The sequence below is a fragment of the Cadophora gregata genome (assembly GCF_030347475.1).
Source record: "Cadophora gregata isolate MNR1 chromosome Unknown scaffold_2, whole genome shotgun sequence".
Classification (NCBI taxonomy): Eukaryota; Fungi; Ascomycota; class Leotiomycetes; order Helotiales; family Ploettnerulaceae; genus Cadophora; species Cadophora gregata.
The window spans coordinates 2,567,755-2,579,541 of record NW_026695925.1 but is presented as its reverse complement, the minus strand read 5'-3'; the positions used below and the strand labels follow the sequence as shown (position 1 = coordinate 2,579,541).

Here is an 11,787-nt window from a genome sequence, read left to right as displayed (position 1 = left end):
GATGTCGATTCAGGATCTGTTTATCATGGTACGCCGCTTCTCATGGCGCTGAACTGCCTCAAAGTCACTCCGCAAAGCACCAATCATCGGGAAGTCGTGTCTTGACTGTTAGACCGAGCTACGGATGTCAATTATTCACCAGCCTTCTCGGAAGTCGACAATGAGCACCATAAGCGGCTTAAATCAATCAGAACTTTAGTACTGTCCAAGCAGGAGGATGTTTCTGCTTTACTCCAGCACGGAGCTGCCATCAAAATCGAAGACTGGCTCTGTGGAACGCCTTTACAGCTCGGTACTCGGCTGAACTGCTCTGAAATAAGCCTGCTTCTATTGGAACACCAAGTGGATTGGCATGCCTGAGATGGATGTGAGAATCTCGTTGGCAATGAAACGTCTCGGAAATCAACCAGCAATGTTCAAGATAGTTGCAGTCTGCAGTGGCGCGTACTGGGCCTGAGCAGCCTCAGAAATAATCATGGGTTGAATTGTGTCTCACCTCGCTTAAGGGGTTTTGTAAATAAAGCTAGCTGCTGATCCGCTGCCCTTGGCCGGGGGTAATGCTACCTAGTGTCCGAAGTGGGCTTTGGTGTAATATGGGCAAACTATGCGTTCCTACTATTCAAGATCTGAGGGTAGAAGGCCCATCCCGTGAGATTCTGAGCTCGAGATTACCAATAAGGTGGGGAGGAGGGGAGAGCTGGTCGTGCTCTCACGTGACAGCACCAAGGATCGGCTCTCTCCATCGATCCTGCCCTTTGAGAAGTGCGAAGTTGATCAATCCTGCTATCCTGGGCTTTGTTCACCTGCACCTGAGTCCCTAGTAGGTTCCTTCCAGTTTTGGGGTGGGTATTGCCATTCGCTCGCTTACTAGTACGGCACGAGGTTAGGGCAGATTACTGCCTTGCTCTTTCAATTCTAACTTCAACGTTAATCTAGCGACAACAAGGACGACGATGGGTGACTAACTCTGAGTGTGCCGGTCGTCACCATCACCATTGTCATCACGTATCGTCTTGATCTTGTAAGTCTCGACCCCTGAACTCCACCTCATCAGCAGTTCTCCAGGATTCAACCTGGTCCTCAACCACTCATCCCGCACTCATTCACTGTACTTTAATGATCTCTGCGCGTCCATTTTCTTCTAACCCCCTGCAGGCTGTCTCTCAGCACGTCGGGGGAAGTCTAAAAGTCGATATGCAGATATTCTGTTTGGCAGATATCGAAGTGTGACTTTCGTCCGAACTCCTCGTATCATTCCATCCCAACTTTCGAAGCTAACAGAGTGCGTCTCAGCATAGCACCAATCAACTTCTTACCTCACGCAGACCGGAAACAGCAATCGCGTCCCTGAGAGCCGCCCGACGCGCCGCCCGACGCGTTGTTGTTTTCTGCCTGTGACTTCCAGTGACTGTAAGCTGGTTCAACTCCTCATTCTCCTCTCAATTGAGACGATCGAGCTTCACCACATGGCATACTGATACGCGCTTCTTTGATCAGGTCCCGCGTTCATTCTGAAAACTCGTCATGATGCCTGCGAAACGAGGAAAGAAGGCTGCTGGTGCGGCATCTCAAGAAGACAACATACAAACTGTCTTCCAGAAGTTCTCCGCACACCTAGACAAGGTCAAGGATGCGCCAGTACTAATTGGGTGAGTCTCCTCTGGACCATTGTTAACCATTCCTGACGTTTTCACAGTGTTCCATCTGCACTGCTTAAAGCCATAAATGGGATCATCACTGCATGCCGCCAGAAACACACATTGATAAACCAGCCAGAGGTTGATGAGTTCGTGAGGAAACTCGATGATGAAGACGATGTCAACCTCTGCAGCCGTTTGAAGCCCGAAGCATTTTCCGTCATCCTCAAAATTATCCTACAGATGGAGGCATGCAAGGAAGCTGAGCGCGGTCTCCATTTACTGGCAGTAAGTCTCTTCGACCATTCTGCCTCAATCGCCGCCTGACAGGAAGATAGGCTTCACTGTTCCATGATGCACAAAACACGGAAAACAAGGACGAGCTGGACAAGAAGAAGGACATCATTGGATCGCAGTGTCTTATACAGCTGCTGAATTACTTCATTGATTCCGAAAATTACTTTGGCATGCGACGATGGGTAAGCTTTTGAAGCACTCTGGCCAATTCGTAAAGCAGACACTGACTGGTGTCAAGGCCGGACTACTCTGCATCCAGCTAGTCAAGGACAGTGAAAGCAATCATTGCAAATTGGAACAAGCTCCAGAAGATTCGAGGTCGGTACTCCCTGGTCCTACAGTAGGTACCCATTAACAAGCCATGAACAGACGGGGCATTGGCCGCCAAGTAGTCGAGGAGACAGATGAGATTCTGAAGGTCATCTATGCCCAGCTTGTGCGGGCTATGGTCGGCAAGGGTACACCGTTGGAAAACATGTTTCCCGAACACTATGATGTGGACGCTTATGCTGGATTTCCATATTCCAGCCAGGGTAGTGCTGGATGGCTCGTCCAATTCCAAAAGTACATTGACGATGTCTCGAACAACCCATCTATTCAAGTTGCAGATAAGTACGTTATCCCTTTGTACCCCGCGGTCATGGCCTAACAGATATCTAGTATTGGGTATTTGTTCTTCGCAACGAAGATAAAGCTGGTAAGTTCAATCCTTACACTCCAGACGCACCTCACATTTCAGAATGGGAACTTACTCTTCCAATAATAGACACCAGGTGACCAACTTGGGCCGAGACATCACAATGCTGTACTTTTTGTGGATGGTGCACTGTTGAGCTTCTTAGCAACATCTCGAGAAGGCCATTTCGACACAGTCCTCGATGTCCCCATCTCGTCGATCAATAAAATGACTTTTGTGTCAGACAACACATCTCAGATAGAGTCTCTGAGGATCTCGCTCGCCATAGTGAAGCATAATGAGGGACATGACGACCTACCTTGCTTCTTGGATGCCAAAGCACTACAACTTGACACGGTGGCATTCTCGATGGTCTCCAAAAGCATCAACAGCTTTCACAATATCATCTCTCAGTTCCAAGATGACATCGAGATCTCTTATTCAGATAGCGGCGGCTTGAACAACACCCAGCCAACCACGAAAGTGACCAGTATGGATCTCGGTGAAACTCAAGCAAGAACTCAAGAATCTCGACGTCAAATTCAGGAGCTGGGTAGCACTAAAGAGCTCTCCCAAAATCAATTTCCTGGCTCCCAGGAAGACTCTGAAGCGCGAGCCAAATCACAGCAAGGTCACGGAGACCGAAACAAATCAAGCATCGAGAATGGGGAAGATCTTTCAGGGGAAGAGGACCTCTACACTGCAAGTCCGGAGATAACCCAAACCAAGGTGCTCAGTCCTGATTTTCAAACATCTAAAACAATGCCAATGCCACTGCTTCCGCGCGGCCGTAAAGGCGTCAAGCCGAAAGCTAAACCACCTATCGTTCTTGGACGTCATAGCCTTGACAGTAACTTGACGACAGCGAAATCAAAAACCCACGTTACGGGTATCAAGGCAGCAAAAGCTGACAATAGAAATGGCAAAGGCAACAGCTTGTTGCAGGCGAGAACTGAAGCCAATTCAGGAGTCAAAGATCTTACCAGCGCCGCATCCGCCACCCGCAAAGAGCAGAAGGATGCAAATGCGAAGGCTCCTTCACAAGATTTGCGTGTTGCAAAACAGCCAATCGTTGCTTCTGCTGCTATCAAAGCGCGTCGCCCAGCAGCCACTAAAAAAGTTGTCAAATCAAGCGCTGTAGGCTCGAAGACAGCTTTGGCTTCAAATACAGTTGATCTAGCATATGACTTCTCAGACAACCTGATCCCCAGTCCAGATGCCAACGATGCCTCCACTCCTAAAGTATCGAAGGCTAAATCAATTTCCAAACCGATAAATACGGTCGCTAAGCCAATCGGAACTCAATCGAAGTCAAAGATTGTCAGCACAGATGACTCCCCCGCACCGGTTCGGAAACGCTACGGTCTTCATAAGCCAACAGGAAATGCTTCCAATGACACAAATAGTAGTACCGTGGGAGTAAAGGACACAGCAGGCACGAACCCCGCGAAGCCAAATCCAAAGTCAGAGACCAAGGCCACTAAGCCTGGCATATCCCACAAGGCGGATGCTACCAAGAGACAGTCAGCCCCAGCAGCCTTGCGAGCAACGAGGCAGAGTCAACGGACGGCCGCTTCAAAGGTAAAGGATAAGATGCTGGGTGCCGATGACAGTCACGACGATCACAAGATCGAGAAGTCTTCTCCGACCAAGCCTAAGTCGCAGGCAGTCGAAGACAAGAAGAACAGTGGCACTCAAATACCAAACAAATTTCCCGAGAAGAGTGCTTCTGATCTCGAATCGTATTCACCAGACAGTGATCAGGATATTTCCAGACTGCAAGCTGAGGATGCCCGCTCTCTAGGATTGGCGCCTGACAAATCTCCACTCCTGGAACAGGACAGAGATCTCTACGACGCGAGTCCTAGGAATGTAGCGAAGGTTACAGACTTTGCTGCAAAGGAGCCTAAGAAAGTAAGCATATCTTCCAAGCCTGCTCCGAGACACTCTGGTACCGACTTGGCACACAAGTTGGGCGAGTCTTTGGGATTTTTGGACAGTGAGCCGGAGCAAGACGAGCGTCAGCTGGCAATTCCAACAAAGCCTACTGCCTTCTTAAAGAGCACCATTCGACAAAAGGGTTCTCAACAGGCGCCGTCCCCTACTGGTGAGGACGAATCAGTCCAAAATGCCGGCGATAAGATCAGAGCCTACGACCATAAGTCAGATGATGAAGTCCTCGCCCAGAATCCATTTCTCTCTGAGCATGACGATGCACCATCAGCACCGAATGCTGATACTTCGGTCGCGAATTCTCCGCGTTCTATGCTTCCAGATGATCCAGAAACGCCACTTCCAGGAACCGATGCTGTTCCAAATGATGAGTCTCCCGAGGTTCCGTACCCACCGTCTATTCACGAAACTATCGAGACTCAAGTGAAGACCAAAGCCTCAGCGGAAGTACTGAATGCCATAAAGCTGAATTTGCCAGCACAGATCTCAGACACGACTCCAGTTTTGCTCAATACCGATTTAGACATTGTTACTGGGGATCGGATCATGCTGAGTGAAGCGGTCCGCCGTGTCGATGTTGTGACTGTTTCGAAGAAGCGGAAGCCAAGCCCCGAGGAGCCTCCTGCCACTAAGCGACGCCGAGCAGGAGAGGATAATACGCAAGGAGTTAATGAGCATAACCCGGATATTGTTCTTCCAAAGGCTGCTGCTGCAAAGACCACAACGAAGAAGCCCAGAAAATCGAAGACGAGTTCAGCCTCGCCACTGCGCAGAAGTCCTCGCTTAGCATCCAAGGCAGCACAGCAGCCAATTGAGTCGAAGGCAGCAGGCCCTGAAGGCCCTGAAACTTCTATAGTAGTCAAGGACCCAAATCGCAAACCACAGGTTATCAATTTTGGTGGCCAAGGCCCTCGAAATCAAGGAGTCGCAAGCGCTGCCAAGCCTCAAAACATAACATCAGCTCTGGACGTTCAGGTAGAAGTCAGTCCAGTCGAAGTTCACGCAGCAGATCGGAAGCGGAAGCGTGAAAAGGCGAATTTTGCAGATGTTGTTAGCCCTCCAAAGAAGAAGCAAAACAGCAGTCCAGTGGCTGGGCCTAATGACTACTATGCAATGGAACCGAATAGCAGCCCTCCTCCACGGGTGGCTAAGCCAAAGCAAGGTCGTCAAAGACTAAGTTCCAGGCCAAGTTCCCAGGCTTCTCGAGTTGATCGAAACGGCAGCCCAATTGCTGGTGAAAGCCCGATCGACCATTTCCGCAAGTTGAAAGAGAGACTATCCGAATCCGAAGTTCAAACCGTACCCCAAGATTCGAAGGCCATAGCAGACGTCCAGACAGCACTTGTGGAAGAGGAAATAACTCGACCAAGAAGGGTATCGCAGATATTTGGGTCGAAGATTACCTTGGGAGGCAAGCTGAAAGCCCGCCCATCTTCTCCAAAAGAGCCCAATAGTCGTTACGTTGCACACGGAGAGATCCATGGCGTTTACACCAATGTTGATACCAAACAAGTTGTCGAGGAAAATAAAGTTTTGCCGGATCCATTTGTTGAGCGGAACCGAAAAGCTTCTTGCTTCATCGAGCGGCTCCAAAGCAGCGCGTCAAAGGAAATTCCTCAGGCAAAGAATGCGTTCGAGTCAAGACGCCAGTCTCTTGAACTTCAAGCCGCCAAAGGTCATCGTGCTGCTAGCATTCGATCGAATGAAGCCCTAAAATTACCAGATCACACTCTTCAGAAACCCGTTCTAAATATTAACAACCAGGGACTGGGATTTGTGAAGCAGGGAGAGAGAAAGACTAGGCCGATTGTCTACGAGCAATCATCCCCAAGTGAATTGACGAGTGGTACTTCATATGGATCGCAATCCAGCGATGCAGCAAGAACACCACTTCAAGAGGTTGCAGCTCGAAATGAAATATGGAATCTTGCTGTTCGTCCGCATTATAACACGCTTGGACAAGCTATTCATCGGATCGCTGATGTAAGTATGCTCTTGATACCTTGAACAATTTGCTGCTAACACATGGCTAGGAACTGATCATTCGGTTATCAAGCGAGGAAGACAAGATGGATCTTTTGGCTGATCAATACACGGAAAATGGCACCAAATTGCTGAACAGCCTCAAGACGAAGCGAGAGAATCAGAGAGGGACCATCTTCCGCAACCTCGATCAGAAGAAATCGGAAATAGCCGCAGTCCTGACCGAATCAAAGAGTGTCATCAAGGAGACCGAAGAGAGCCTGAGAGAGCATTCAACAAGCCAGTTCGAAAGGGAATGGCGAAGAAGACAAAATGCCATTCGCAAGCAGATTTCTGAAGGTCGAAAGCCGACAGAGGAGTGAAGGTGTTTGGACGTCTCGCGTTGACTGAAAATGTGCTGAGCTTTCTTGCTTGATGGGGTCATTCTGGTAATAACGGTGGCAATGACTGGTATGATGTGATGGAGTGTGCATGTATGAGCATCATGGCTGCTGGACTGATTGATTGCAATGAAGCTGGAATTTGAACCTGATAGAATGTACCACCTAAAGATATGATCGTAGCTCGGCAGATGCCTCTAATAAAGAGCTGTGTTTGTAAAATCCGAAACACGTGGAAAATAAGACAAAGTGGCCTTTGGTATTACTGTAGTTTGCAGCACAGCCCGACCGAAGATGTGATTGTGGATACAAAGTGAAGGACGTTGAGTTGAGGCTGAACGACTCGATGACGCAGCAGAATCTCGAATGGCACGCCGAGATTGGGGCTGGGCTGAACAGGGCAGAGTGAAGGTGGGCCAGGCTCACTCGAAGGTCCCCTCTTCACGACTCGTCCACGCAACCAACCCTGCACGAGACAACGACCGCAGAGATCAGAAATATTTGGCGATCCCAGAACTACAATTAGGCTTCACTCCTTGCCTTCATTCTGTTCTGTTCACCAGCCTTCTGCTCTCATTCCTCTGGAGACCCCAAGCCCGCCGATCGTGAACCGCGCAGCCAGCCTCACCCCACTACCCGTCCCTCAAACTGCCCATAGAACAGCAGAGCGTGGTCAAACAAAGCAAGGAAAGAATCGCACAATCAGACACAATGGGACGTGACGGTTTTCATCCTTTCAAGGGCCGAGTTAGCAGACATTTCGGAGACTCGGTACGTGCCAGCTCTCTTAGTCTATTCCCATCTCCCTCTAGATCCCGAGGCATGCTATCTGCCGTACTTGGGGCGCGGAGCAAGCAGAGCAAGGCAAGGCATAACAAACACAAGCAATGATATGCAATGGGGTTTCGCGGAACACAATGGCTGACCAGGTGGGTGGAATGGAAACAGTTGCAACCTGACGATGCGTATCTCAGCTGTAAGTATTATCCACAGCCATCCCCGGGTCGTGGAACGATTGACTGACTCCATGCAGACTACGATATTCGATGTGAGTTCTACAGTACTACAAGGCTGGATTGGAAACTTATTGCTGGATAGTGACCAAAGAGGATGTCGACACGCTGAAAAATGACTGGCTCACGGATAATGCATGTCTCTCTGTACAACGTTGCTCTCTGCACACACGGTAGCTAACATAGTCTTGCAGACCATTGCATTCTGGGAAGAGTACGGAAGACCCTGTATCGGTATTACAATAGCGTCACTAATGACGGTATGGCAGATATCTCGAGCGCGAAGAGCTCCGCAAATACCCCTCCTCGCACATCGTCCTCCTACGGCCCTCGATGGCATTTATGCTGATGCAAACACCGGACCCTCTTACACTTAAAGATGCTCTACCCAACTTCACACGCACAACGCACATCTTCTTGCCCATAAATGACGCGCGCAACGTCTCCGTCGCAGAAGGCGGCTCGCACTGGTCTCTACTCCTGGTCTCGGTCATTGATGGGGTAGCCTTCCACTACGACTCTCTCTCGCCCTCAAACTACAACGAGGCTATGCTCGCAACAAACAAGATCTCGATTCTACTTGGCCGGCCGCTGCGCTTCATGAATTTGGAGGATAGTCCCCAGCAGGAGAACAGTTCTGATTGTGGAGTCTATGTCTGTATCCAGATGCGACATTTACTGCTCAAAAGACTTCTGAGTGCCAATGCGAGAGAGAAAGTTAGTATGAGCATGGGTGGAAAGCTGGTTGATGCGAATGGTGGGCGGAAGGAGATGTTGAAGACTATTGAAGGGTTTAGGAAGGAGGGCGAGAGAAGGAGATCGTAAGTTCGCCCACGTCTGGTTGTCCGATTTGGCAAAAGAACTGTGCTGTCCGGATAGGAGCTAATCAGGGCACTGCACAGAACTGAAGACTCACGCTCCGCATCTCCGTTCGGTAAGGGCGGTAAGACAGATTCTCGAAGCCCTCCCCGGATCGATTCGTAACTACCTTTCCTCCTACCCATACATACGGACTTGGTAGCGGAATCGAACAGAGAGATATGATAGCGAGGGCGCATGGAGTATTTTGGTTTTGAGAGTGGGGGACAATGGCTGTCGTTGATTTCTCTTCTTCGATTTTTGTCTCTTGCATGCTTTGAGCTTCTGGGAATGGGTTTGGGTCAGTAGGACGTTTTACGCGCAAATGAGATTCACGACTGTTGGTGTGGGATGACAGGAGGGCAGCGGGGCCAATGAATGTGCATATCTTTCTCTAAGGGGCGTCGTCTAGTCAGCAAGTGGGCGGGATTCGGGATGCATACTGCTGAGATGGCATCGGCTGAACGGTTGGTCTGGGCTGGTGGCATTGGGCTGGGGGTTCGTAGTGTGAGCGCACAACAAGATACCTAGAGCGGAACGGATAAATAATGGCAATGGATTTTCAGCACGTACGAGCAGAAGGCTCTTGGAGCTCTTGATCCTGAGTGAATATGTTAGTTTACTTTGGAACTGAGCGCCTTCGTAAGAGATACAATGAGTGGCAGACATTGGATGGGGGACCATTTCTCAACTATGGGATGAGAAGATTAGATGATAGCTCGGTTTTCGGATGGCATGACATTACTGAAGGCGGCCTGGGTCTGTTTTCGTCTGAAGTTTGACAAGGCGAACATAATATCTCCCCGGGGTGCAGCTTGATGTCAACAACCCGGATCGCTTAAAAGCGTGCAGTCTCGCAATGCCCAAAAGACCAATATCTGTTTGGACATATGTGAATAAAATCATTGTATTTTGCATTACCTACCTTAGCCGTATTCAATATTCCGGCCAAGACCCATCAACCTGTTCCTTCCAAGCCTTTAACCCACCCTTGATATCTCCAATATATCTCCCTTGACTCGCCAACCCGCTCTCCTTCAACTTCCTTGTCACAACTTGCGAATCATTGCCTAATCTACAAACCACATAGATCGGCGCATCTTCCGGCAATCCTTCTGGTACCCAGACAGGCTTCTCTCCTGAACGAGCAACACCTCTATTTCCCTGTAATGTGGAAAATGGAACATTGATCGAGCCCTCGAGATTACAGATGTCGAATTGCACTTTCTCTCTGATATCTAGTAATAGATGTTTCTTCTCTGGTTTAGCTCGCAAGATTTCGTGGTATTGACGAGCTTCGATCCGCTCCTCTGGATTTAAGATGTTGATCGGTGAAGTGACGCCGCAAAATAACACATAGTCTAGACTTCCGCTCGTAAGACTCTCGAGTGAGAGGCCGGCGGAGGAGGAGCAAGCGAAACAGTTTGTGCGGCGGGAACGTAGACGTACGCTTCTGAATGGAGGGTTGCTGATGGCGGAGAAGAGGAGCATGGTTGCTGCTGCTGTTGCTACGTCGGGTTGGATTGGGACTTGTCCACCTAAGGTTGCAGATCCTAATCCAGGTGCTGATTCGGATGAAGGAGTTGGCGGACGTGGAGGAGGAGGGAAAGCTTCCAGTTTCCCAGCAACAATCAACTTGATCGCCTCCAACGCCTGCAACACACCCATCACACCTACCACTGGCCCAAGAATGCCTCCATCCCCACAACTTACTACGCTCTCTGCTGGTGGCGGCTTGGGGAATACGCAGCGGTAGCAGGGACCACCGGATGCGTGACCGGCTGGTAATGGAGGCGAGTTGAGGACTATTAGCTGGCCGTCGGTGCGGAGAGCGGAGGCGGAGATGAGTGGTTTGGAGAGAAGGATTGATATGTCAGAGATGAGATACCGCGACGTGGGGTGGTCGGTGCAGTCGAGGACTAGGTCGTATTGGGAGACTATGGAGTGGCTGTTTTGGGGAGTGAGGTGTGTGGGATGGGGGATGTAGGTTGGATTTGGATTTAAGCTGTGATGAGTTAGTGTTGTGTAGGTATGAAGGGTCTTTTCTTTTTTCTCGGCTTTCTTCTTTTGGAAACCAAATGAGTGATGTATGGGATAAGACGAAATAGGTCCCTACTTTGTGAGATACTCTATCGCACTCTCGACTTTTTTCATGCCTACTTTGGCAGTGCTATGTAAGATCTGTCGATGGAGATTTGACGTCTCGACTTCATCACCATCTACAATGCCGATGGTACCTACTCCTGCTCCAGCGAGATAGGCTGCTGCTGGACAGCCTAGACCGCCGGCTCCGACGATGAGGACGGATGCTTCTTTGAGGCGGAGTTGTCCTAAACTGATATATCAGTCATGATTCATTCCATGCTTCTTCTCGACACCAGGGTCAAAAACAGGCCAAACAAAGTTACCTTGAATCCCGACACTAGGAACAATCATCTGCCTTCCATACCTCCTGTATTCCTCCTCGGACAGCGGCCATTTCCTCTCACTCGCACTGCCAGTTTCAAGCTCTGTCACGGGATCCCCCGCACCTAAGTGCAACCCCGCGATCTGCTTCTGTACAGCTTCTTGGGCTTCGGCGCTTGCGAGCTGTGCTTTTAATCGCTTTAGTTCGTTTTCAGTGGTTGATATCTGTTTCCTTAGACTTTCGGGACTGGTGGTGGCCGAATTCATGATTTGGCGTGACTTTGGTTGTCTTTTGAAGGCTGTACTGTACTGGCTGGTTCAGGTAAGAATTCAGCTCTTGTAAATCTCGGTTAAAAAGGCGAGCTACGAGATTCAATGTACCTGCGGAGCTATCGATCTGTGCATGTTTAAAGAAACCTTTTTAGTCCAATGTGCACCACAATAGTGAAAGAATATCATGGAGAAGTTTTGTATTCAATCCTGCTCTGTACACCCAAGTAGATAAATATCATAATCATGAACACAGCGTAGCTGGTTCTAATTGAGACCGAAAGGCCTTGGCGCGGTCGCAAATGCAAGCGAGC

The 11,787-nt window shown here is 49.4% G+C and overlaps 4 protein-coding genes across 5 annotated transcripts; 3 read left to right on the top strand and 1 right to left on the bottom strand.

The window, feature by feature from the left end:
• Window positions 1-1,524: 1,524 nt before the first annotated feature.
• ONS95_008116 (uncharacterized protein) lies at window positions 1,525-2,128 on the top strand (the record flags this gene model as incomplete). The annotated part of the gene is made up of 3 exons (XM_058501655.1): window positions 1,525-1,649; window positions 1,697-1,925; window positions 1,976-2,128. 3 exons carry the CDS (start codon window positions 1,525-1,527, stop codon window positions 2,126-2,128), a joined length of 507 nt encoding a protein of 168 aa, XP_058362976.1.
• Window positions 2,129-2,838: 710 nt separating this feature from the next.
• ONS95_008115 (uncharacterized protein) lies at window positions 2,839-6,570 on the top strand (the record flags this gene model as incomplete). Its single annotated transcript, XM_058501654.1, has 1 exon — window positions 2,839-6,570. The coding sequence occupies one exon, from the start codon at window positions 2,839-2,841 to the stop codon at window positions 6,568-6,570; it is 3,732 nt and encodes a 1,243-aa protein (XP_058362975.1).
• A 1,067-nt stretch (window positions 6,571-7,637) lies between these two features.
• ONS95_008114 (uncharacterized protein) lies at window positions 7,638-8,923 on the top strand (the record flags this gene model as incomplete). The annotated part of the gene is made up of 7 exons (XM_058501653.1): window positions 7,638-7,697; window positions 7,875-7,902; window positions 7,960-7,974; window positions 8,025-8,086; window positions 8,134-8,153; window positions 8,209-8,760; window positions 8,842-8,923. 7 exons carry the CDS (start codon window positions 7,638-7,640, stop codon window positions 8,921-8,923), a joined length of 819 nt encoding a protein of 272 aa, XP_058362974.1.
• A 778-nt stretch (window positions 8,924-9,701) lies between these two features.
• Window positions 9,702-11,723, bottom strand: UBA4 (Urmylation protein). Of its 2 annotated transcripts, XM_058501651.1 has the most exons (4): window positions 11,585-11,723; window positions 11,206-11,516; window positions 10,914-11,127; window positions 9,702-10,802 (listed from the first exon to the last, which is right to left on the bottom strand). In XM_058501651.1, the coding sequence occupies exons 2-4, from the start codon at window positions 11,468-11,470 to the stop codon at window positions 9,734-9,736; spliced, it is 1,548 nt and encodes a 515-aa protein (XP_058362972.1). In that variant the 5' UTR covers window positions 11,471-11,516; window positions 11,585-11,723; the 3' UTR covers window positions 9,702-9,733. The 2 variants fall into 2 exon arrangements, with proteins under 2 accessions (XP_058362972.1, XP_058362973.1); XM_058501652.1 differs by having other exon boundaries at window positions 10,914-11,516.
• Window positions 11,724-11,787: the final 64 nt, after the last annotated feature.

Excerpts from the sequence above, each read along its gene's own strand:
- UBA4 (XM_058501651.1), bottom strand. The coding sequence starts at position 11,470 with ATGAATTCGGCCACCACCAGTCCCGAAAGTCTAAGGAAACAGATATCA. Across the intron at positions 11,128-11,205 it reads TCCTAGTGTCGGGATTCAAG|GACAACTCCGCCTCAAAGAA; the intron begins GTAACTTTGTTT and ends ATATCAGTTTAG. Across the intron at positions 10,803-10,913 it reads GCGATAGAGTATCTCACAAA|CTTAAATCCAAATCCAACCT; the intron begins GTAGGGACCTAT and ends AACTCATCACAG.